The sequence below is a fragment of the Pseudorasbora parva genome, chromosome 2, assembly GCF_024679245.1.
Source record: "Pseudorasbora parva isolate DD20220531a chromosome 2, ASM2467924v1, whole genome shotgun sequence".
NCBI classification, from domain to species: domain Eukaryota; kingdom Metazoa; phylum Chordata; class Actinopteri; order Cypriniformes; family Gobionidae; genus Pseudorasbora; species Pseudorasbora parva.
The window spans coordinates 30537290-30565110 of record NC_090173.1 but is presented as its reverse complement, the minus strand read 5'-3'; the positions used below and the strand labels follow the sequence as shown (position 1 = coordinate 30565110).

Here is a 27821-nt window from a genome sequence, read left to right as displayed (position 1 = left end):
AACTTGCAAGATAAACACAAATTAGTAAAGCACAGAAAAATCTAAGCAGAGGTAGCTTGCTGCTTTAGCATGTACTGCCATCCGAGACAGCGGCTCATTTAAAGGAAACTAAAGAGTGAATGTGTTCATTCATCAGCCAGTAATCTTGATCTCACGAAGGAAGAGACTATTACCTAATGATTGATTTGTCTGTTTAAATCTGTTGCCCCCCCACCCCCCACCCCACCACAATATTGTAATGAGGAGAGAGGAGGGTGGGGGAATTTGATTTGCCAGATGAAAGGATTGGAAAGTTGATGAGAGAGACGTCGGAATGTGATGAAGGAGAAAAAGGACAGAGCGAGTGATGAATGTGTAACGGAAAGGAGGATAGGTGGAAAAGAGAGTTAGAGGAAAAGAAAGGAGCGACAGCGGAAGATGGGGGAGGGGTGTAGTATGCAAGTAGATGACTCACAGAGGGAGGGCAAAATGAGGGATTGTGCAGGGGAGGCAAATTAAGGACAAGCATGTTGGCCCAACAAGATGGAGGGAGATGGATGAGGGAATACACAGAGTGGGAGAATGAGGGAAGCATTTTAATTCAGAGAACTGAAAAAAAGGCATAAAACACTGCTTGTGTGTGGTTGTAATTTCGCACTCTCTCTGCCTCCTCGGTCGAGGGAAGACTTACAAAATGGCTGTCGCTTATAGACAGCGGGTCAGATTTCAGCATATATTAAGAAGGCATGAATCCAATATGTATAGCAGCAAAAATTCATTCCTCCCAGGAAAGCTTGTTGTCTAGATTGACACATCTTCTTATTGAGCATGAATTCATGCTTATATGAACGAATTCTCAAAGTAAAACTCAAGCCCTTTGCTGCTCTCTGAAGCGATTCTGTCCTACGCATGAATCCGGACCTGTTACACACAGGTCTTCGGGAATGAAAGAGATGCTTTTAGCATGCTGGTTGTAAGAGAACGCTTGAGTAGGTCACGTTATATTACAAACCTGTGTTGTTTCTCGGGAACATGGCACATCTTTTCATCTGTTTTTTCTCTTCAGGTTTTCCAGGTTCGCTCCATCGGGTTAAAACAAAACATACTGAATCATTCACACTCATTATTAGCGCAGCAGATACATTACATACTTAAGACACAGTTTCCCACTTATAGATGAGCCTGGAACAGATGAGTAATTACTTCACTTCCCTACTGTTACTTACTCACGTCTGACTCATTTGGAAAGCCTCATGCTCACTCACAAAACGGCCTGCCTTCCCGCAGGTTTGAATAGCACTCAAGACATCGTCAGGTGCGTGAGGGTTTGCAAACACAGAGAACGAGCGAGTTTGTTCCCCCTTGGGTTTGTCTGTTTATTCATCAGGACTTGATGCATCCAAGTTTAGGATCATTCTGTTTTGGCACCTTTAGATTTCATTTCAAATAAAACGACACGTTTAAAATGAATCCAAATAAATACGAAATGACTAAGGCGTGTGACTCTGAGAAAAAAGAAACAAGTAAAAGAAATACATGTGGATAAAAAGAAACAACTCAGATTTAAAAAAGCAGTTTTGTCGTAATTTTGTTTGTTTGGCTTATCACCAAGGTATGTTATTATAATGATTAATAATTAATAATAATAAAAAACCAAAACAGAAAGAGTACACAAAACATTAATATATAACATTTTTAACATTGCTTTTCCCTTTATAATTATCATTATCCTTTAAAACTTAAGTTTCAAGAGCAGGTTTGCTGTAAATTTATAGCATGCATTTAATCTTTGTATTCGTGAGTCACTTAGCTTCGTTTCTCGTAATATTTTGTACTTTATTTGTCGCTTGCGTTCTTGCAAGTATTTATTTAGAGTTCAGCATCCTCTTCTTTTCCTCCCCCCTCCTCCTTCCTTTTTTTCGTCTTGGCAGTCGTTTCTGGAGTCTTTCAGCGAACTCCGACCCCTTTTTGTCGCTCGTGTCAGCGAAGGGCGTTGCGTTTGGTCTTCTGTCGTTCGCTCCCATGACGACCGAATGCGAGAGTAGAGAAAAAAAAGGAAGCAAAAAGGGACTGAGAAAAAGATGAGAAGGTTCTTTTAAAAGAATAGAATTTTGTCTAAGGTTGAACGTCTTTGTCAGTCTCATGTTACAGCAGCTTTGCAGTGAAGATTCTCTGTGATTTCGTCCATCGTCCAGCCACAGGCGCAGCTCAGGGACACAGAGTCTCTTTTTTTCCCAACAGATCATTACCCAGCAAACAGCAGTTTGACTTTTTTGCTTCAGAAAAGTCTTGATTATTATGTTAATTTATTTATAAAATTAATACATACATATATGTATATATATACTATATGTATATATATATATTGTACCTTTTGTAAGAGATTGCAGACCGGGCTATTTCTTACTGAATACCCTACTGCAGTGGTTCACAGTTTTTTTTTAATGCAAATAACAAATGAACAAATAAATAAATATGATGAATATAGTGGAGAGGGGAAGAAGACTTTTGTGGGAGCAGTAGCTTGCTGATCCATGTAGACCGACGGGTGGTGAAATGCTTTCTTAACAAAAACATGTCAAATCAGCGGCACAAGCTACAGCTCCCGTGTCACGGGCCGAAAGAACCCCTCTGCATATCTCTTATCACCTATCTCCATTTCAAACCAGCCTCATTTTGTCAATGGCAAATGGCAAAATCATGCATACATGTGTAATCTTTGATCGAAACGTAAAAATCCTCCCGGTTCCTCCGAATCGTGAAAACGCATGGTACATGAAGTTTGATCTGTAATATTCAGGGCCTCCGCCCCCTCTGCCCTGCTCCCGTCTCCCTCGCCCTGCTATCTGTATGGGGGGAGGTTGTGCCTCATACAGGGGTGGTGCGTCGGTTGGCTGTGTTAGTGTGGGATGAGTCTTTCAGGTCCTTCTGGATGCAGTTGTGGACCTGCAGGAAGTTGTGGTCCCTCTCCGAATTGTAGGTGGCAGTGGGGGTGCCATGGCCGCCCTTTAGGGTGTCGCCCCCGCGGGTGAGTGTGTACATGGAGATCTCGGTGGAGGGCAGAGCCCCGAAACCCTTCAGGCCCACCGGCGAGGTGTCGCGGGAGTGCGAGGGGTCCGTGGAGCGGGACGAGGACCGGGAGCGGCGCCGGTAGCGGTACCGGTAGCTGGGGATGCGTGTGATAGCCGAGCCCTGCAGGTAATCTGCGGCCCGCGCGCCCGCCCGCAGCTCCCGGTGCCGGTCGATGAACATGTGCACGGCCAGCACGCCCACCATTTCAGCCATGATAAAGGACAAAGCACCAAAGTAGAAACTCCAGCCGTACGAGTAGCTGTTCTTCTTGGAGTCGCTCTTTGAGGGATCCCCCGCATTGGCTGATATGTACACGATCATGCCAATGATGTTACTGAGGCCTGTGGGGAAGACAGCAGAGATTTTAACCTCTTAGCCATGGCTAAAATGCTTATTCACAATCTAGCACGTCTTCAAGTGCCTTTTGTAAAATAAAAAAGTGCCATTCCTGCAATAGAATATAAAGTTGTTGATATGTAAACTAAGGTTAACAGTCCTCTGAGGGTGCTATGCAATGAAATACTAGTCAATGACAAGTAAGAGATATGATGAAAAAAAGAAGAATCATTCCATGTATTGAGATATTTTGTGTACACAACATTTGAAGACGTGTACTACGTGCACTACGAACACACACATTTGCTAAAGTGTTTTGTAAGCTTAAAAAAAAATTCACAGACTAATAAAATATTCACAGACTAATAAATATATATTACCTACAAAACTTTATAATTGGATGTAGACCAATCATATATATATATGTATATATTTTTTTTTTTTAATTATTATTATTATAATTTTTTAATTATTAAAACAGGATAATTCACTTGCCTATGTCTGTGAGTTTTGATTACGCACCAATTATTTACCTCAAAAAACAGTGACTTGTCCCTTTAAATGATCTGAGCATGAGGAAGTGACATCAGTCTTCAGAGAAGCCATCTTTAAAAGCTGGTAAGTTTGACTCATTCAACAGTTATAATTTGCTGGGGGTTTTTTTTATGTTTGACAAGTTTTCTCCAGCCCAGCATGCCAACATACAAATAAACTGTGTTTTATCCCATCACTTTCCATCCTGGCACGAAATTGAGTTACAACACCTAAACACTTCTGATTTTAATGCCTATAAAAAGTGTTCCTTGTACAGTACAAAAGGGTTATTCAAGTTATTGTCTGTATGAATGTTTGTGGGTTTGAATAGATCTGAAATATAAGAATTGCAATATTACAAGTTATACAAAGACATACAAACTGACATTTAGAGTTTCACATCCAACAGATTTTCTTAATGAATCCACCTCTGGTTGGGAAAATGTACATTTTAGACCCTGGATGTGGCCATGGATGACAGAACATTGCTGTCATCTCTATGCCTCACAAAATAAACTGTGACTGCCCTCTAAATGGTAAGGTTAACACAGCCAGTTTCACAATATCCTTAACCCCATAGCCATAAACTAAATGCTGAGTGCCTTAATTTGTCAGAGTGAGCAAGTAAATGAGGAGAAGTGAAGAAGTGAGCTTATAACAGAGACTAGAGTGGGTGACCTCACAGGAACATGATCTGTGACTTCAGTCACACTCTGGTGGAGTTGTCTGTGACAGAGTGAAACCACCATGATGGATCACTGGGAAAGTGTGTCAGGGACACCATATTTTTAGTTTAATCCCAAATGGCCTCTCTATGCCTAGCAACAGAATCAGGACCAAAGTGAGACAGAAAAAAAAGAAATCGACTTGTTAACTGGCTACTGTATATCACTGAGGCAGCTTGTTCGAGAAAAGAAAAAGGCCAGTGCAAGACTTTGTCTCTAAGTGATACTGTGCTGATCTGGGCATTAAGGTCAAAGGTTTGGTTTCAGAAAATCTTTCTTTTACTGAATTGCACAGCTAAACAAAATTGGGGGCCAGTGGGAGAGAGCTTGGGGACAGTTGACTGAACTGTCGGCCTGTTGGGTCTGCAGTATACACAGTTTGATCATGTACACGCATTACACGCCAACTTAAACGTTAGGTTTAAGTTTCACTTTATTTTGATGGTCCCTTTAACGCATTCTGTTGACTACAAGTAATGTTTCACATACTCTTAGAGTGTAAGTAGAGTATTAGTAGACTGGTACGGTTAGAATAAGATGAAATGTACTTGCAAAGTTACTTCTGTTGAGGGAGCAACACAATAAAGAGTTAGCTGATATTGAGCAGACACACTACTAATACTCTAATGAGAGTTAGATGACATTAGGAGATGATAAACATAGTAATATTTTATCATATATGCCATTATTTTCTGACAAAAGGCTTTAGGAACTTATCTTGGAGTTTCTTTGTAACTGTATAATTTCTAGCTACGAATGCAAACTTTTTTTGTAAAGGAAAAACTGCACATTTAATGAAAAGTAATTTGAAAAACTATAATAAATAACTTTCATGATATAATTCCATTCAAATGTTTTAATTTGTATTTTTATAAAGACATAAATAAACATTCTCTCTCACACACACACACACACACAAAATGTATTATTAAATGGTGGACAAGTAGAAAAGTATTTGCTGGCATTAATAAGTAAGCTGAAAAAAATCCTTACTTTTGAGACACAGTGATAATAATAATTAATAATTAGTTGCATACATTTATTAATAATTACATACATGTATACCCCCTATGTTTGGGGGTAATGCATTACACATACAACTGAAAACCTGTGTTGTGAGACATAAGGGTATATCTAAGGTTGAGCTGTAGTATGTGTGAGCATGATGGGTAATGTATTTCTAAGGGAGTGTGTGTGATGACTATCAGTGATGTTCAGGATTTGTGCAAATGTTGGTCAAATACTCTTCCTTCATTCATTCCATAGTCTCACCTGCAGACACAAAGAGGATTCCTGCACTGAGGATGATATTGTGGCGGGACTTGTAGAACTCACTGGCAGCTATACACAGGCCACCCATGAAGAGCAGGATGACACTGAGGATGGGGAAGATACTAGACGCTCGCACGGCCCCTGCAGATGGAGAGACAGAGAAGAAGGTGGGGTGAGTATAAGAAGTTCTGTTACTTGTTGAATCCGTGTAAAGAGGGAAATGAGACGAATGAAGAAAGCTGTCATTTCGGGTGATTTTAGCAGCTGTTCTCCTCTGAGCACATTGAGCACAGCCAATCAACACTGCCAGCAGAGTAAACAGCCCCCGCACCCTTTATAATGCCTGTGGAAGAGCAATCAGAGGTCAAGAGCCTCACCAAACACGTGTGCCTAACACAAACACTCATAGACTGAGCAGGACCAGAGACACCAGGCCATTTACAGATGCCTCTATTTGCACGCTTTAACAAAGTATGGTCGTAGTGAGACTTCAACAAGAGTTGGCTTCAATCGAGCCATGAAATGACAAGTGAACGTGTTAATGAATGTTTTTAGGACAGTCTGCCAAGTCTTCAACTCACCAATTAGTTTTTCAACTAAATGCTTGTGCAGTTTAAACGGATTGTTCACACAAAAAAATGATAATGTTGTCATCGTTTTCTCATCTTTGTTTTCCTTCTTCTACGGGGGACAAAAGGAGATACCTTACAGAATGTTAATGCTGCGCTTTCCTGTACAATGAAAGCAAACAAAATAAAACACGTTTTGCACTGGGCAGAGTGAGTCCAAAGTGAGTTAAATGGGTGGTTCCGTGGCTTTTTTCTAGGCTTGGTTGTGTTTATGGGCCGCAGTATAACATATCTTAATAGTTCTTTTTTTTAAACACCGTATTTTTCTTAGATTACCGCTGTCTCCACTGTCCTTTGAACGGCTTGTTTGCGTCCTGCTTCTATGAAGCCCATCCCTCCGAAAAACTCAATGGTCTTAGATTGGTTAGATGGCCAAATGTAGTTTCCTGTATTTTTATTGGCTGAAGTGCCAAGCACAGGTTGTCCGGAAACGGCACGCCCCTTACCATTACGGGCAGAAGTCACATCTGGGGCAGGGTTTATGTTACGTAATAGTAAGAGTTTATGATGCCACCAACCTGGGAAGAAGTTTGTTGCAGTCCAAACCGGCCATTTTTGTAGGCAATAAACTGCCATAATTTTAAAAGGCAATGGCCCTCATTTATCAATCTTGCGTAGAAACGGCAAGATTGCGCCGTTTAATCTTATGTTGGCGTAAGATTACGACTCCTCTCCCCGCCTGATATATGAAGCTGTGCCCACCTCTGCAATCCAGGTGTACGCAATACTTGCCCTTGATAAATGCCGCGGCTGAAAACGATCGTCATTAGAATAACATGCCCCCATATATTCAAGTCTCTGCCTCCCCCACCCCCTCATTTTGGAAAAAAACGAAATTGTTTTATTTGGGAGTTTAAAGAGTGGGATTAAAGGCGCACACACAAAAAAATTATGGATCCAAATTACGAGTACTTTTAATAGTGTGGGGGTTGAGAAGTGCACTCCAGCAGTTTAAATAGCTGTTTGGATGAGAAATTACCAATGCATTATTTTGAGGCACGTGATTTGAAACAATTAGCATTTAATTTCATATCATGTCACATGTATTGGGGTGTACAATAGTGATGATGATGTGATGTGGAGTACCATTCATTCACATTAATAATTGCATGACAATTTGTAAGTCTTATTTTCATTACACTCTAAAAAATGCTGGGTTATTTTAACCCAATGTTGGGTCAAATTTGGACTAACCCAGCAATTGGGTTGATTTAACCCAGCGATTGGGTTATTTTAACCCAGTGATGGGTTGTTTTAATCCTGCGGTTGGGTTAAATATTTGCTTAAGACAACCCACGCACTGGGTTAAAACTACACAACTGCTGGTTAGTCCATATTTGACCCAACATTGGGTTGTTTTTTTACTCATAATTTTTTAGAGTGTATGATTTTTATTATTAATGACGCTTATGTCGTTAATATTTATCATTATTATTATGATTTTTTTATTAATGATTTTGTTGAATTGTTATTTAGGAGAAGAATGTCATTTTTTATTATTTTGTCAATTATTTTCAGTCCCAGTCTGTGTGCAGCTGTCGAGCCTAACCCTGAAACGTCATGTAAAGCGCACAGGCTCACAACTGGAGGAATATATGCCTACAAATCAAATGCTTTAGTATAGTCACACAAATTAAACATTGAAATCCATCTTGCACAAAAATAAACACTGAAGTTTATAATTACTATGTTGTTGTTGTTTTTTTACAGTAGGTCATATAATAGCATATCTTTGTCAGTGCGTTTTGTGATGTTAGAAATAGTTTTTCTGCGTATTTTCGCAATAACTCAAAAAGTGCGTACACCACCTACTGAGCTGGCGTAGGATTTGAGCGTGCCGTACGCCAACGTCCATATTGATAAATCTCAAAGTCATCATGGTTTTGGGTGTACGCCAGGTGTACGCTGGAAATATGGTGTACACACTTTTAATAAATGAGGGCCAATATCTCCATTTACATTGAACTTTAGTGCTGTAACTTTGCAGATACTGTTTATGCTCAACCAGCAACCTTACACACTAAATAAAGGTAAAAAAAGTAAAATCGCATGCAACCACCCCTTTAAATTGCATTCAATAAAATGCATTTTTATATTTGTCCTAGGAGTCCATTGAGTTACAGGAAAGCAATAGTAACAAAAGAATTTTTCATTATTTTTCATGTCTTCTGAAGCTATACAATTGCATTTTATGGGATCAATAGTTTGAAATATGCATATTTCACTTAAAAGCTCGGTCACATCGGCTTGAAATGACTTGGGTGAGGAAAGGATATTAATGTTCCTTTTTGATTGAACTATCCCTTAAGATTACACTTTACAGTTCATGTGTTCACACTTACATATAATTAGAGTAAAGGTTATGCATATTTGGCATGCCATCTGAGGGGAGGGCTTCGAGTTCGGAATTTGGCCCAAACCCAGAATGCTCCACCAGGTTGGGATAGGAATAGCAGGGATGGTTTTTGAACCTTCTGCTTCAACTTCTAAGTATACATTAGTTTTACGCATACACTAGGGTATAGCAAATATAGCAAATTGGACATAAATTTCATCATCAGCATATTATGTGCATACTGTATGTTCAAAGCCAGTTTTTTCTAACCGTGTCTGTACGCTCACCTCGCACATGCACCTTGAATTGTTGCACTAATTAGTTGGTTCACAAGGTGGGGAAACTGTTCGACCTGATGTCATAGGAACAACAACAAACTACTGGAGATGGCAACAATAATAGACGGAAGAGCTTGTTTAAGGGGTTAAGAGATTTAACAATTCAAGATTAAACAGTTTTGTAGTTGTAACTTCTGGAAAGAAATAAAGAAAAAATATTTTTAGTGCGCATGTATCAAAGCCTGTGTTCGCGCATGCAAAGTATCAATGGGGGAGCATACTAGCCTGACAATCCAGACCCACATCAAGATGTTTGGTCTGTGAACTCACCATTGACAGGGCTCAATCCGAGGGGCGGGATAAACGGTTGTCTTTCAAACTTCCTCTGCACGGCGTGCACGCAATTGTATAGCGCTATAACCAAAACCAACCAGAGCAACAAAGGTGAAGCAGAGCTAGTTGACAGATTAAACTTTCGCCGTATCCGGTCGGCAAAACTCTGAACACACCTTCCCTTCTTAAGAATGACTTCAGTGCCGTTCTTTGTTCTTTTCTCAGAGAAAAGCTTAACTCCAAGTCTTCCAGAGTCGCGGTCAAAGCTGATTCGAAAGAACGCCGTTCGTTAGTTCCTGTGTTTACTAGAAGCACACAAGTGCAACTCGGCCGTCATTTTGTTAAGCCCCGCCCACTGACCTATGCACAATGTGATTGGCCCGACCAGAGTTTGGCATTTACAGCTCAGAAGTGTATTGAGAGTTGCTAGACGACACTCGCGGCAGATTAGATTTCCTTTTCATTTCTCAGTCTTTCTCAATTCTTGCCGCTTCCTCATCTCTTACCTCTTCTCCTTTATCTCGGTCTCTTTTTTTTAAATACTTGATATGCAAAGTTATGCTTTCATCTGGCTAGTTAAATTTTCACCACTCCATCCAATCTGCAAGCACAGCAGGTTTTTTTCTCTCTCTCTGTCCCTCCCTGCTGTGCTGTAAACCCTGATGTGTGGACAGTACTGTGAACTCTTGCTGGCTAAAGTGGGGTCTGAAGGTCCCCCTAGAGAGGGTCATCTGCTCTCCTGTCCTGTCTTGTCCTTACCTTCACCCTAAAACCACTCCACTTGTGCCATCTGCTGCAGATCTCATGAGTCATCTACCACAAATGTGCATTAGTTTTAATGCTAAAACAACTATTTTAGTAAACAATTTTAGCAAATTGCCAAGTTAGAAATACCTAACTTAAGTTCTTATAGCCTAATACCTGTTAAATGTTCTTTAATGAATATTTTACTTAGTAAATGCATTGGCTATGCACTGTGTTAAATGGTGATATCTCATATGCTGCATTTGTTATATAAGGTGAGATTTTTCTAGTGCACTTGCCGCAGTTCTTCTCTCCCTCTCTGAGAAAACTGAATGAGACTTCACTCGAAGTGATGAACGGCATTTTAATTTTCTTGTGCTTTGTTCCGTCCTCTCCTATCTGTCTCTTTCTCTCTCTTTTTCTCTCTATCCACTCAATCTAAGCAAGTCCCTAATAATTCTCAGTGTCTTGTTCTATCTTTTTCTACCATGATGTTCCACTAGTAAAACCATATGAGGGCAGGAATTGCCATTTGTACATATAAATCAGTGTATGATCACTTCCTTTGCAACCAGGGACCAAGGGTCCATTCTTAGAATGACTGTCACAACCAGTGGCGGCTCATCAAGGGAGTTAAGGGAGGCACCCAATACCCAATATTTCGAGGTGGAAAATGAGAGAAGGACGATTTAATGCTAATAAAAGTTACTCATTTCATGCCTCGGAATGTGAATTTCTTGTTTGTAATTTCATCATTGAAACACCCCAAATCATCACCAATGATGGAACCACTGCTGCTCTTCACTGAATCTGCGGAATCTAATAAAACAATAAGCCAATACCATCATATTTCATTTTTAACAGTCAGAATGTTGAGAAAAAATACATTGCAGAGGCTAACCTCCCTTTGGTATATCAACCAGTCATCGCAGTAATAGTTTGAGAGTATGAGGGATGTAGAAATTATTTCAAAATGCTCCCGTTGATAATCTAGCAACTACTTTAATTATGGAGAGTAGAGATACATTTTTTTTTTGTTTGGCAACAAATTTACCAAGATGCTATTCAAGCAGCAGCAACAAATGAAAAATGAAGGAAGGCGCGGGGTCTACGTAGGATATAGGTTACAGCAATCAGCTTCACTAAATGGCAGAACATGTTCCTTTAACACAGACTTCTAGGACAAAAGTATGGATTTTCTCTCAAGTGATAGGCTAGATGAGTGACATCATATTTATTATTTTCTTGCTGTAATTTTTTTAAATTTCATTTTATGGTTAAAAGTGAAACAACAGCCATTTTAAAGCAGTTTATAAAAAATCCTCAAGAGAGGACTGTTACAATTAGTGTGACTGTATTTACTGTCTTCCACAAGCCGCCACTGATCACAAACAGACAGATTGACAAACTCGCTAGCAAAAATAAAATATATACTGTAAAAATTCTCTATTCTGACACCATTGCGGGAAAGTTTATTTTGGACCCTGTTTGCACCTAAATAAAGCTGGATGTTTTTTAGATGGATGCCCTTCTAAAATCTCTCTCTCTCTCTCTCTCTCTCTCTCTCTCTCTCTCTCTCTCTCTTCTCTCTCTCTCTCTCTCTCTCTCTCTCTCTCTCTCTCTCTCTCTCTCTCTCTCTCTCTCGTCTCTCTCTCTCTCTTCTCTCTCTCTCTCTCTCTCTCTCTCTCTCTCTCTCGTGTAGAGTTACTGGGAATGGTCTAATTAAATATTAAGGTGTGCTGGTTACTGACCCATCCTGTTGCCCTTCTCCCAAAACACACACATATTTGTTTTTGTGAAATGTGGAGACATTCCATAGGTGTAATGGTTTTTATACTGTACAAAACGTATTTCTATCCCCTTACACTGCCCCTGCCCTAAATCTACCCATCACAGGAAACAATTCTGCATTTTTCATTCATTTTTCACTCTCTCCTTGTAATACCTATGTCATACCCAATGCATTACACACATTTGTGTCCTCAAGATTTCACAAAAACATGCCCCCCCCCCACACACACACTCCCCAATCTCACATTAACCTGGGGATATTGACATGGCCAGTCACAGCACAGAGAAGACATACCACTTCTTCTCATCCATCAGCCTCATTCACAAAGACACCACAAGGCATGAGGGATGGGGGCAGGAAAGGATGTGAGGCAGGATGTGAAAGTGGGAAAGGAAAAGATAATAACCTAAATCTATTGATTGTTGACACAAGCATTTGAAATGACATGCTTGAAGGTGACAGAAGTGTCCTCAGAGACCAGGATGCCGTGTTGATTTTCAGCTGTTGTGAATGGGAGTCTAATGTTTTCAAACTTTAAGGTAATAGATAGACAGATAGAGAGAACATGCCTTACAACAATCCCAGAATACATATAATAATCTGTAATATGTTATATAAGGTCACTGAGATGGTGAGACATTCCTAGAAACCGTATGAATCTCACACACAGTCTTCATACATTTCTACCCAGCCTGTGGACACACGTGGGCTCATAGAGACATACTTTCACTCATAAAAATCTCCAGCTGGCACTCACAGCTCTGTGACCTTGGCTTTGACCTCTCGGATTAGGCAGCAGTGCTGTATCCATGGCTGCAGAGGCTCTGAGGAGGAAGAGAGTGAGGCGGATTCTCCCCGGGCTCCCTGTACTGATCACAGCCGGAGACTGACCAGCCTGAGGGCCTTTTCACACTGAGTCTGAACATTTGTTGGCAATTTTTCATTGCAAACTAAATTTTGAATAGAATCAATAGGTTTTAATTCTACCCCAGGTACAAATATTTCTGTCGTCAGACCAATTTTTTTTAATCACGAAGAATGGTGCAATTGTCTTTGTTTCTCCATTGAAGAAAATTGACCGACCAATGTGATATGAGCTTTTGATCATGATTCTAGGGCCGTCTTATTTCATGAACTCTTGGAACTACAGAAATTGCTGGTGTATTTTGAAAGTTTGGTAAAATACACAAATGTAGGATAGAAAAAACAAAACAAACAACAACAACAAAAAAACTCTATTTCAAATAAATGCTGAAGACTGGAGTAATGATGCTGAAAATGTAGCTTTGCATCACAAGAATAAACTACATTTTGAAATAAATTAGTTACTTTAAATATGTAATCATTTTTCACAATATTACTGTTTTCAAAAAGCATGAGAGGAGGCCTATATACATGCCTGCCTGCCTTTACATGCCCATGAACTTTGATGACATCCCATTCTTAATCTGTAGGGTTTAAAATATAGACCTCTGCAGCTATAACAGCTTCAGCTTTTCTGGGAAGACTTTTTACAAGGTTTAGGAGTGTGTTCAGGGGAATTTTTGAAGCGCATTTGTGAGGTCAGGCAGTAATGTTGGACAAGAAGGCCTGGCTTGCAATCTTGATAGTATTCTGTTGGGTTGAGGTCAGGACTCTGTGCAGGCCAGTCAATTTCCTCCACCAATTTCCTCTACACTAATCCATCCATGTCTTTATGGACCTTGCTTTGTGCACTCCCCAAACTTTTCCAACAAAGTTAGGAACATGAAGTTATCCAAAATGTCTTGGTATGCTGAAGCATTAAGTGTTCATTTCACTGGAAGTAAGGGGCCAAGCCCAGCCCCTGAAAAATACTAGGGGTGTGCATTGGCACTGCCTTCACGATTCGATTCGATTACGATTCACCAGGTAACGATTCGATTCAATTCGATTCTACGATGCATTGCGATGCATCAAAATTCTACTGCACACAAGGGTCGTAGATCCTTCGCTATAAAACATGCCACCGATCGTGTGATCCTCTTTGCTCTCTTGGAGTTGTGTGGCAATGCTGACACTAGCGACTCGTCAATTCTTGGCTGGGATGTGTTGACTTTTTGTGTTGTTGTTGTCAAGGATGCCAACAATCGACATGGTTCGTAAAGTTAGTTGTATTGCCAACGTGCTTAATTTTAGTGTGGCAGATTTTACCATAGTTTCCCATTCCCTTCATAAAATCCGAAATGTGCCCAGATGTCCGCCTTCCAAGCTTTGGGCGCGTTTTTAATAACCCGTCTATCGTGGTCATCTCCCTCCGCCTCAGCCATCTTGCTTGTTGTTGTTGTTGTTATTCTCCCGGAACCGGAAGTATTTGAAACTTCACAACTGTATTGTCCGCCAGAAAATAAACAGTGACATAATCGATTATGGCACTTTGCCGCATCGATACTGAATCGTTCATGCCCCGCATCGCGATGCATTGCCGAATCGATTATTGTTGACACCCCTAAAAAATACCCCCACACCATAATCCCCCCTCTACCAAATTGTGAACTTGGCACAATGCAGTCACTCTAGAGAATACATCTCAACTGCCCTAGAGTCCAGTGACAGCATGCTTTACACCACTGCATCCGACGCTTTGCATTGTACTCTGTGATTTAAGGCTTGGATGCAGCTTCTCGGCCATGAAAACCCATTACTTGAAGCTCTCTATGCCCTGTTCTAATCTGAAGGCCACACAAAGTTTGGAGGTCTGTAGCTATTGCAGAAAGTTATGTGCAACTTCTGTGCACTGTACACCTCAGCATGCGCTGACCCTGTCTCTGATTTTACGTGGCCTACCAATTTGTGGCTGAGTTGCTATTATTCACTATTGCTTCCACTTTGTTATAATACCACTAACAGTTGACCGTAGAACATTTAGTAGTGATACAATTTCATGAATGGACTTATTGCAACTCCTCAGCTCTGCCATCATTATGTTAGGCCTGCCCACCAGCTCTATACACAATGTGATTGGTCTGACCAGAGTTTGGTTTTTCCAGTTCGCAAGTCTATGGAGAATTGCTAGACGACACTCGCTGCAAATTAGATTTGCTGCCGTTAGGGTGCGTCTAGATTTCTAGGCTACATGGAAGTGATTGAAACACCTGAATGCAGGCAGTATAGTATGTACATGCATACATACATTACATACTGTTCCTCAACAGTTTTCTGCATTCCTCCACCACCCCGTCTCCCCTGCTTACTTTACTAGCCAGGGATACTCTGGGTTTGGGCCAAATTCTGAGCTCCTAGCCCTTCCCTCGGACAGCATGCCAAATATTCATACTCTTTATCTGATTACATGAAAGTGTGAACTCGTGGGGGTGTTTTTTCCAACTGCAATACATTGCAAAACTGCAACAATTAAATAAGACACTTTATGGAGTTATATCTTGAAATATCTTATATTTCCCACAAAGTATTGACAATACTATTAAGGTTGTTAAAATGTTCAGTTGGACAGCCTTAAGCTGAAAGGTGCGTGCACCTGTTGTAAAGTGTGAATTTAATTGTAATATTTTTTTTTTTAAAGAATAACCGTTTCATCTTTGTGTGATACTTTTTGTCTGTGATCAATATCACATTCACATTCAATATCACTCATGTTTTATGGCTCAAATCTGTAAAATGTCATCAAGCACATTTTCCTGGGCTTCTCAATTTATGTCTATTTTCATTGTCTTCTGTTCTGTGTGTGAGTCTGCGAGGTTATTGTGGACACAGGGCTTAGGATGGAGGTTTTTGGGGGAGCTGGACTGATAATGATGCCCCAGGGTAAGCACATCTTATTCGGCAATCTGCCCAGGCTCTCCAGGCATGACACTGGCACGAAGCACAGGGAAATTTTCACACAAGCCCTATGTAGTGTTTGAGGGTCTGTCAGGGGTAGAAACACTGCCTCCGGGGTTGTTATTAACATGGAGGAATGGGCAAAGAGGAGAGAAGAGTCAGGGGCAAGTCAAGCCTGAAGCAAGGAAAAGAAAGGAGCAAAGCAGCAGAGTTTTTTTTTTTAATGCTTTCTATTAGAACGATCTGTGCTGGTGAACTGTGGCTTTTATCAGAGGCTGTTCTAAGTCTCAAAGCTGCACACAGCTGTGGCTATTGTTTGAGTTATATTATCAGTACATTCTTTCATTTATGCTTTTCAAAGAGGTCAATGTAAAAATGATTTAGCCTTAGTACTGGGGTGTGATGGGCTGTAATGCTATCCGATACAGTGACCACAGTACTGCATGATTCTCCTATTTATGGGCCATGCTATTTATATGGTACTTTAAAAAATATCATAGATACAGCACTGCTATGGCAGATCGAAAATAATACAATGCTTTATGTGTTCAAAGTAGCTCTTTAGTTTTCATACTAGCTCTTTTGATCTGAATTGTACTTGGGCATCCTATTGGCTACGCCAGTTAAAATGTTAAAGACACTCTCAATTCAGTTGTGAAGTTGTAAAATATCCCTTTTTAAAAAAAGATAACCCTCTTATTTTCAGCCGTCACACCGTAGCGCAGAGAGTGAAGAATATCCTGTCACTCCCAGACTCTGTGCCACAGCTAACAATGACCTGGGCCAAATTAACACTTTCACCTCTCGCCCTGCTAATGGCTGGTGAGGATAGGAGGGTGTGAACTGAGGTTCTTGTCTCATAGCAGATAAGAGAGGGAGATCTGATCAAAGAGCCGGTTAGGAGACATGATTATCTGGGAGGTCATGGTTTTGAATTAAGTTGAGGTCAAAAGATGCAGACGCTCCAAGCAAACCCTTCAGGGCGACGCTGCTCATGATGGCGAGCGGCTTGCAAGGCACAGGACCTTAGATTTAGGTATCTGTGTAGCATAGATACGGCACTGCTATGGCAGAACGAAAATAATACAATGCTTTATGTGTTCATATAGCTCATGTCAACATGTTAGCATGCACTTCAAAGTGTGGTAGTTAGCATGGGATAACTAGACTATGCTAACCAGCCCAACCTTGATCCCTCGAGTGCACCACAACCACCAACTCTCACATACCTTCATAATGCTGCATGTATAAAAAATAACGGCTTATGAACAACTGTTTGAAATTAACGGAAGCTGCTACACATGGGGCATAAAATATGCTCTCGCACACTCACATGAATGCGCACACTTTCTTTCTGACAGTGGCTGTCTTTGAACTTTCGTTCTATCCGTTGCTCTCCGTCTTTCCTTCACTCTCTCTCTCTCTCTCTCTCTCTCTCTCTCTCTCTCTCTCTCTCTCTCTCTCTCTCTCTCTCTCTCTCTCTCCTCTCTTCTCTCTCTCTCTCTCTCTCTCTCTCTCTCTCTCTCTCTCTCTCTCTCTCACTACTCATTGACAGCATTGTGGAAGAAAATTAACATTCACACTTAATCAGCCTCCCACAGGCTTGAATGTGCTGATGTGCAGGACAGGGTCATGCTAATCAGGTGCTTTAGCTTGCAGGCACATTGATTGAATACTACAAACGCTTATTAATCTAGCCCTGCCCAGCACCTTGCCCTCTCACCACACACACACACACACACACACACACACGCACGCACGCACGCACGCACGCACGCGCGCGCACGCACGCGCACACTGCAGTTATATAATCATCCATCTAACAATTAGGAATGTATGGAATTACATATTTAGTATTATGGAATTCATATTGTCTCTCGGTTGTCTGTCTAACACCTAGTCTATGAATCATCTGTACTGTATAATTAGGTTGATTTCAGGTTCATCTGATCCTAATTGAACCTGTTTCTCAAGGGATGTTCACACAAGTTTTTGTGTTCTATAAAAACTAGACAGAAGAGGAAAAGAGAATGCAAGGACTTGGTGACTTGTTATGAAAAATTGAACAATTTTTTACTTGAAATAGTCTGTGGCGTTCGAGGCAGGACACTAAAAAAGCAGTGTGAGAATTGTTGGCATGCACACATTTAGAGAGGCTTAGGTTGTAGATAGGCTAGCTTGGTTGTCTACTTTGTCTATTTTGGCATTTTTAGATTTTAGCAGTGCTGCTATCAATTTGCATGAAGTGCTTTTGCTTTTACACACTTTGCACATTTATCAATTTAATTTATTTTAAAATATATATTTCTATGTTGTTAAAGCTGTTGGGGTTTGAAACATTTGTTCTGCTTAATATTTTTAATATTATTAAATTGAATATTTGATGTATAGAAAGTTTTTTTAATCATTTAGTACAACATTTATTTGACATTTTTGTAACAGTGTAAAATTCCTTTCTGTAACTTTTAATCAATTTAAAGCATCCTTGCTAAATAATATATTTTTAAAAATCTTACTGGCCTGGTTCAGGTATGATAAAATATTGTAGAATTTATAGATAAAAAAAGTATTGTCAGTGAAATTTTTGACAAACTGATATGCATCTGTAAACCTACCATGTACCACCATTTGTGTTACCCAGCTCTACACTTTGATCCACAATCTATTAGTCCCTGCCAGTTTCCCCCAAAAAACATAAATAAATGGTACACAAGTGTGCTTCATGGTTATTCCCAGGAAACAGTGCTATTTTTGACCCATCAGTGTCTTAATGACTTATTTCTGTTCTATTAAAGGGTAATTCACCCTAAAATGAAAATTCTGTTATGAATTATTCACCCTCATGTTGTTGCAAACCTGCAAGACCTTTGTTCATCTTCAGAACACAAATGCAGATATTTTTGATGACCCCTCATAGACAGCATCGTAGAAACAGTAAAAACATCGTCAAAATATTCCACATGACTACAGTGACCTTAATATTATGAAGCGACGAGTATACTTTTTGTGTGGCAAAAAAATTAAACTCTTGACGACTACATGTGATGTCTATCACTGATTTTGTTTCTTAACCCGGTTAGTAATATTGGACATTAAGTCTTTATTTTGGATTTATTTTACCAAGTGAATAAATGCAAAATACCAGAGATTGCCATCAACAGTGACATAACCAACAAAAGCAGTTTCTCCTTTTAAAAAAAAGAACAATTTACATGTTATGGTAGTGCACTTTATTATTTGCATTTAGCACTCTGCTGCTATTCTATGAAATCAGACCTGTGACCCATTTTTAGGTCACAACCCACCAGTTGTGAGCCACTGATGTAATTGCTATTTCTTTTTAATGCCCATTTCACACTAGATGCACGCTAGAGAGCCTAAGCAGTGCATGGTGTGTACCGAGCGGATGTGGCACAGTGCTTTCACACTGGCATGATGAGAACGCAACTGAACCGCTGCTGAATGTATAGTCCTTGAATCGCATGCTTTTGTTTACGATCACCGGAATACACAGCTCTGATGCGTGCAACATGTTGAACCATATAACATGCTGTGTAGTCTATATGAGAAAATGATTCTTCAACTTGAGCTATACTTGTAGTTTAAATAATTTAAACATGCTTTTGCAGGCTTTGCATCTCCTAGTACAATAGTCTCTTTTGTTGTTGTTGTTGTTGTTTTTGTTTTTTACACCATGCTGAATGTCATCCGGTGACTGAGAAGCACAGTAGACTTCCCTTACATGCTTTTATGGTGAAATTGCTCCTTTTTCATGTCAACCCATGTTTATTTTGACCATGGACAATGCACTGTCACTTAAATTCAACATGAGCAGCACAGCAAAAATAGATTCTGCGCCAGAAAAAGATAAGAAAAAAATGTGCGTAGTGTAAAATGGGCCATACAGCTCCTTATCTAGAAAAAGAAAAGAAATGTATAGTTTAGAAAGCATTCAAATAGTTGATAAAATTACTTCAAGCCCATCATGATCATCTTGTATTTACCCTTTTCAACTACAATAAAGTCTTTTATCTGTACATTCAACTCCATTATACATCCGCTAATGCCTTAAAATGCGCGTATCGTTAAACAAACCTGGTCAGAATCCTCACTATACCTACTTTTTTACATTCTCCTTTACAAAATGATTACAAAATCCTCCACCGTTTCCATTGAGCTCTACTGATCTCTATCACAATACGCAGGATCATCCTACATTTCGTGCCTCTCGAGCTCAATGAGCGGCTGCTGCGGCCCCGGTAATGCTGGGAATCCAGTACAGTACACAGTGATGCAATTCGCATGACCTACAGGACAACTGTGGTCTAAATATATCAATAATGCAGAGCATGACCTTTGCTATTATGATCATGTACCCGACGGCTGAGCGTGTGGAATCTCTATAAGCGAAGCAATGTCATATCAGGTGACACAGGCAGTGGCCTGCACTCTCATGTGTGTGTGTGTGTGTGTGTGTGTGTTCGCGTTCCATGCCCGGTGCCTGAAGCTTCAGTGGCATGTGCCCCATCCCCCCCTGCCAGCCCTATGATGGATTGTCATGTTTGGAGTAAGAAAAGTAGAGAAATAGTGCCTGGAAGAAAGAGGTTTAAAAAAAGAGGTGGCAGCATTCATTAAATCCTGCTTGCCACTCGCTGTGATATTGGATGGTGTCTTCCTGTTTTATTGCTGTCTACTATAGCACCAGTCCATCCTCTGCCTTGAGCTAACCTTCTGCAGCCTCCGCACATGCAAACCCGTTGCTGTTCGGCCAGCCTCATTGATTTTATCGGCCAGTGTTTCGGTATGTGTGCGTCTGTGTGTGTGTGTCTGGGTCATCCAGTCACAGCCAGTTTGGGCCTCACCGCATGCCCGTAAGGGGGAGAGCCATACAGACACTGATACTCCAGAGCACCTGCTGATAGTCGACATGTAGGTTCAACAGTCCACACCATCATGATTACTAATGCACAAAACACATTGTGTTTATGATGAAACTTATAAACGCTTTGTCTTTTTTTGAGTGTCCCTGTTGTGAAATTCTGTACTTTTGTTGGGATACAGTTTTATTCAGTGTAGTTTAATGCAAAAGTGTCGTGCTTATTCAAACTATAGGGGGAGATGTTTTCAGGCAAGCTGATTTTAAGTACAGCTTCCCCAAAATAATAATTTTAAATGAATAATTAAAATTTGTACTGGGTCAGGATTTGAAAATATGTCTAGTGGCACTCTAAAGGAATCATATGTAATTGTATTGTTTGTTTTATTGATTATGCTGAAGAGCGGGGCTCTTCAAAAGTCTGTCTAGTATAATGATTTTCATGAAATCAAAAAAACTGCATTTATTTGAAACCTAAAATCATAAATGTCTTTACTGTCACTTTTGATTTATTTAATAAAAACTGGCTGAATATTCATTTCTTCTTCTTCTTCTTCTTCTTCTTCTTCAAAAAAGTAAGATAGTATTATTATAAAAGTTGGTGAATTTGATTGTAAAAAAAAAAAAAAAAAAAAAAAAAAATCAATTCTGACAGCCCTAAAATATAGTACTTAGGGGAAAAAATTGACCCTACACTGTAAAAAAAAGTGTTGTTTTTTGTTGGTTAAACAAAAAAATTAAGTAACCTGGTTGCCTTAAAATTGAGTTTATTAAAAATTTTAAAATTAAAATTTTTAATTAAAATTAAAATTAAAAATTTGAGTTGATACAATGAAGGAAATTTGTTTAATAAATAGAAACTATTATTGTATCTGAATCCACATTAAAAAATTGATAAATCATGAAAATAGCACTATTTAGCTTGTTTCACTGCGTCAACAGAAATAAAACACACACAATTACCCAATATGCTTACAAAATCTTTTAATAATATTTTAATAAAGGTTGTGGAATCTCAAAAAAATTTCATTGTATTAACTCAAAATTTTAATTTCAATGAACTCAATTTTAAGGCAACCAAGTAACTTTTTTTTCTAAATAATTTTTTACAGTGTAGTCATGAATGGGTTAATAACACTCACCATTAATCAAGGGACAATGCACCTATTCATTTGAGTATATTTCAAACATAAACAGGCTAAATCAAAAACAAAAGGCAAAACAAAGTTGCAGTGATAATAAGAGAAAGAATGGAGCAGAGCACATAAAAGGATACACGTGAAATTAATTCAGCCATTATCTCTTTTACCGTTTTCAGCTTTTCACCCTACTTTGTTGGGAATATTTTGGAATCTTATATTTTTATGTTTTTGGAAACAATACTTTGGATTTGATAAAAAAAAAAAAAAAACTATTATGCTTTTTCGAATACCGTTCATGCAGTGTGTAATATAGCTGTTTGTCAATGTAAACAAGCTGCAAAGTTGTAAAGTTGTGAATTATGAATAAAGTTAGGTCTCAAAAGAACGTGTCAAAATGATCACAGCAATACAATTGCTTCTCAAAACTAAATGGTATTTACAAAACCCTTATCCATTAAAGATGGTCAGTACCTAGTTTATTTGGACCAACTTGGTCCTCAGAATCATAACCTGTTTTTTGTTTTATATTATGTAAACCAAACCCAGTCAATAGTATCCAGCTGCGGATTAGGTCTCTGGCTAACCGGATAACTCAGGTTATTACCGTCTTACTGAAATAGCAGCTGTGTGCCACTATTACCTGAAACTGTGTCTATTTATACAGATGTCTGATATTGTCATTACTTTGAGTAAAGATAAAGGATGGAGATTTTTTTTGCAAACTTTAATGTTACATCAGTCATTCACGTAACATACGCACTGGAATTGATACAGTTCCTGCATGTGCACTGAAATAAATTAGAAATATGCACATGGGTTTGTTGATGGACATACTCTTGTTAATGCTGATGGTGAGGAATTACAGATAAAACATCTCATAATGTACCTCAAAATGAGTAGTGTATCGCTGAGAAACGCCTGCTCAAGTCATCCCTGTGATGGAGGTTTGAGTCGGATAACTATTCCTTCCAATATTTCATCATTGGACTTGCTCGGATTGATATGGTAAAATGGATGCCATCGTTAATGAAGCTAGCGCAAGTTTTGCCAGGAAGATTCAATCGTTACGTCACTAATTACCTTCTCATCTATCCAATCATATCCTTTACTTTAGCATATAAAAGTAGTACTTACGTATGAGTACACAGATTCTGTCGCTTCAGCACCACCATCCTCCCCACCACCACCAAGCTGGGCCCTCCTATCATTCTCAACACCACCAGACGAGCTCTCCCCTCTACCTTGAAGACTTCAGGATGTCTTTCCCTCCATCTACCCCACCACCACCAGATGGCCCCCTTCCTTACTTCACGGGCAGGCAGGATGTGCCGATTACGTATCTTCGGAATGCGAATTGCGAACGGGGCCTACGCCAAAGAACTTGATTGCTTGCTGAGCTCCTAAATAAATGTTTATTGTTACAGCACTAATTCTCCCGAGTCTTTCTGGTAGAACTGTCTTTACATTGTACAATCGCTGGGAAGCCCTTGGAGCTGAAATTCAGATATGGTAATAATGAGTCATTTCACAACTGACCAATCACAACTGACAGGGCCATCTAACCAATCAGAGCAGAGTTAGGCTGGCGGAAAGGAGGGATTTAGAGAGACTGATTCATCTGTTGAGTCTTTCGAGAATCATTGAAAAATGTGGTGATGCGCACTGTATATGAGAACAGTGTTTTTTGAAATTTTAAGTGTTTTTGAAACTTTTTTTGGAGGTCTCCAACAACGAGTTTCAAAAGCACTTCAAAAGTCAAAAACGTGTATATAGATGCCTCATTCGACCGATCTGCGAATGCACTAATGAGGAATCTATATATATAATATATGATCTCACAGGGTTTTGATCTTCTTCGGTGGAAGTAATGCCATTGGGAATACTATTTTCGCCTGCTATGAGGTTAAAAAATGAAAGAAAAGATTTGCAGAGTCCTGCACGGGTCCGATGTTGTAAATCCGCACCCTGCCGTGTTAAGCCGCATCTGACCCGTTTTCCGTCACGGAGCAATAATTAAAATCCGCACCCGACCCGCACCCGAAATAAAATCAGTTTAGCATATAACATTATATAGGCCTACACATTTATTGCCAGGTCATACAAAAGTAAATACAACACCTAGCCATGTCTTTAAAATTTGAACACATTATTTTGAATGATTGTACGCACACCGGCGGCAGCATTCGGCACCTTTCCGCGGCGACTCAGGAAGTTGTTCAAAATCCTGCCGCGCCACAGAGCGCCAATGTACTGATTTCACCCTGTGCCACAAGATGCAGCTCTTCTGTCAGAAGTGGATCAAAAAAATTGGGCTCGCGTATGCCTATATAATGTGGGTGGCCAGCGCTGAGCTTCCCCTCCGGTGTGCGAGCCCCTTGAAGCCTTGTTTTATTTATTTTTAAAATCAGAGAATCCTGGGAGGACACGTGCCGGCGCGAGCACAAATAACCTGATATTATTTTAAAATTATTTGATTAACTTGAAATACAGCTAAGATATATTTTTGTAGATGTGTTCCTAAAAATATGCATACATTTTTACGTTCCCACATGGCTGTTTTAAACGCGTTAGACCCGTGTTTTCTCCCTTGTCCGACCCGACTCGCACCCGTATCCGACACAGTTGGATGTTTTTCACCCATTTCCGCAAAATTTGCGGGTTGATTTTATTTTTGGGTAAACTATCCCTTTAAGCTTGTGTTTACCACAGGCCTTCAGCAATTTAACAGACACCCAATCAATGAATTTGGGCTGAGGGAACGGTAAGTGCTAAAATGCTAACTCTTTTGGCCTACAAAGTGATGTCATACCCGCATCACACTATTTAAAGGTTCTTATGGGTGTGGAACGACATTTAATGCTGAATAAAGTCGTATTTTTTGTTAATTTTGGACCAAAATATATTGTCGACGCTTCAAAAGAGTCTAACTAACCAACTGATGTCACATATGGACTACTTTGATGATGTTTTCACTACCTTCTGGACGTGGACAGCGAGTGGGCATACACTTACATTCAAAGGACAGAAAGGCCTCGGACTAAATCTAAAATATCTTAAATCTAAAATATCTGTGTTCCGAGGATGAACAGAGGTCTTACGGGCGTGGAACGACATTGTGGTGAGTCATTAATGATAGAAATTTCCTTTTTGGGTGAACTAACCCTTTAAGGCTATTTTCTATTCCTTAAAATTCTGAAATGGTTGTTGTCGAGTAGCCTAAGCCTAATTTGTCACCTGTTTCAAGCCTGTGTTCTCTCTAACAGTCTGGTGCTGTACTGTTCTTTGCTCTGTCGACATCACGTTATTAACAGACGTTTAGAATATCGATTTTTGAAATGTATGAATTGATTCAAATCGTTAGACGATAGAATCCTGTGAATTGATTTATTACTCCTCTTTGTCTGTCTCAACACCCTCTTGTCCCTTCTACCAGCTGGCTCACTTTCTCAAAATCCCTCTCACGCTCGCACTCTCTCAGTCAGTCCCTCTTATTCCTTCTTTTTCATCCTCCCCTCCCCCTCTCAGCGCTGTTTGGTCCTGTGGAAGATTGCAGCTCTGACACGGCATGATCTAAAAACCCACTGGCGCTTCAGAATGCTTCAGCACTCTTATATAACAGTGTGTGGATGTGTGAAATGCCTGATTCCACTGCCTAGGCTACATACCCGTGATCACTCCAGCAAAGAGAAGCCTGCCACTGATAGGGCCTGTGCAAAAGTGTGTGTGTGTGTGTGTGTGTGTGTGTGCGCGTGTGTGTTTTTGATTGCTGTAAATACATATGCAGATGATGTGCTACTACGTCGTATATTTTTTTCATGATAACCCTCAGCGAGCGTACACCCGTGCTTGAGAATCAGTGCACATTTCCCTCATAATAAAATGTGCATGAATCCATACAGTAATTTAGCATGCAAGTATGCAAATGTTGGGCTCTAAAAATACAGCCATGAATATACATGCACTTTTATGTGCAGTGTTAGAACAGATGTGAAAGCTGACCTGTTTTTATTTCCCCCAATTATCAATACACATCAGTTCTTTGGTGTATCGCTGAACCGTATGACGCTTGTCTTTCTATGACATCACTTATGTGTCACTTCACTAATGTGGCTCCTCGGTTGAAGCTCTCATTCCTTACATAACTGTTTTACGAGTGGTAGAGATGAGAGCATTCAAACGGCAGTGTCTACTAAAGCACAAGGCATGATACTAGCAGAAAACTCATTTCTAAGATCTAATAACTAAAATGCATCAAACATTCTCCTATTCAGATTATGTCTCCAAAAGCTCCTCCAAATGTTTGGAAGGGAGACTGTTGAGAAGATTTTAATAAAAGATGCCACTGTCCAGCAAGACCCCCAAAGCATTTCCACTGGCGGAGACAATTATTTACTTACTTTGGTGCCTAATTCTTATGACAAATTAATTGTGATGTTCCTCATTTCTTAGCCACTTTGGATAAAAGCTTCTAAGTGTAAATACTGCAGTAATAGTAGAATGGTAGTATATGCTATTCCAAATTCAGCCTTTGGTCTTAATCATGGGAATAATGTATTTTAAATTACATATTACATTATATTTCCAAAACTAAGATTTATCAAATTAAACATTTCCCTTTGTGTTTTCAGTCAGCCTTTAGTTAGAAAGCTAACAGCTAAGCCTACATGTTTAGCACAGCGCTAACTGGTGAAGAAAAGCTTTTATATAAGATATAATATATCATCTATCATATTATACATACACATATACAGTGCTGATAGATTACTTACAAATTGTAGTCAGTTCCTGATTCCAAATTACATGACAAAAACTGTAGTTATAGTAACAAAATCCATTATATTACACATTTAAGGTAATATAATGAGATTACTTTTTGAGTACTTTTAGATTACTTTTGAACTTACTCATTTATCACTCTGATTTGAATAGGATAATCTTGTACTACATTTATATAAAAACACAAATAGAGAGAAAATACATTCGTTGTCAACAACGTGAAGTGCATTAAATGTTACATAGAGTTTGTGATGGAACTGCAGGGGGTTTGCAAGTTTAATGAAAAGCTGTTATTTTATTTGCTTTTCATTTTAATATTTTAAATTCAATTAAATAATTTGAAAAATAAAAACTATGAAAATAAAATAATAATATTATAAGATTTTTATTTTATTTCTTTACCTGCATGTCATGTGACTATTAACCAACATTGGAGAGCCGTGAACTTAATTTTATTATTTATTATTATTGACTTAATTTTATTGACCTAACTTAATTAAGTTAAAATTAAGTTAGAATGTCAGGGGTTACTTAAAGTAACTATATTGGGTCAAAGAGGTTCAACTGACAAAAAAGACATGCATTGGAAATTTGTAAGTTTTAATGTCGTTGAAAGACAAAATACAGTAATACATAGTTAAATGACTCACTGGGTGACAATTCAAATAATAATTGATATGTTCGTCAGGAGCTGATTAGATATGCAATGTTGAAATGTTGAGAGAAAAGTAAAACGCTTTCTGTAAATCCAGTGATGAAATGCTGTGGGTTTAAGTTTTCAGTGATAGTCACATGACCAGTGGCTGGTCTGTGTGTGCAATTCCAAAAACCTGGAAGACCTTCTAAATGGACTTTTAAGAAAGGACAATTTCAAAGATAATAAAGAAGCAGTTGGGAGAATCATTGAATTATGAATAATGTACAGCCACTTTGAGAATACCATGCAATCAACAAAAAGGTTACTGTAGTCTGATTGTGAGTATTTAAAAATGTAAAGTAATCTAATTACAAGTACTTTACGTAATCCAGATTACATTTAATTATTTACTACCAGGAATAGTGGGACTAGGATATGATTGTGCATGACACTGTTAAATGAGTCATTTAGCTACAGGATTGAAATTGTGAAATCACAATTCGTATAGATGGCATTGTACTTGAATGTTTTCTCATCTAACTGCTGATAGTGGACAAGTGCAA

At 39.2% G+C, this 27821-nt stretch overlaps 1 protein-coding gene across 1 annotated transcript in view; it reads right to left on the bottom strand.

Moving 5' to 3' along the window:
- Positions 1 to 1336: 1336 nt before the first annotated feature.
- cacng2a (calcium channel, voltage-dependent, gamma subunit 2a) overlaps positions 1337 to 27821 on the bottom strand; it is a 92324-nt gene continuing 65839 nt past the window's right edge. The window contains exons 3-4 of the mRNA XM_067415191.1: positions 5919 to 6059; positions 1337 to 3392 (exon numbers count right to left, since the gene is read on the bottom strand). Coding sequence (XP_067271292.1) covers positions 2848 to 3392; positions 5919 to 6059 — 686 coding nt within the window. The 3' untranslated portion in view covers positions 1337 to 2847. The remainder of the gene's footprint in view (positions 3393 to 5918; positions 6060 to 27821) is intronic.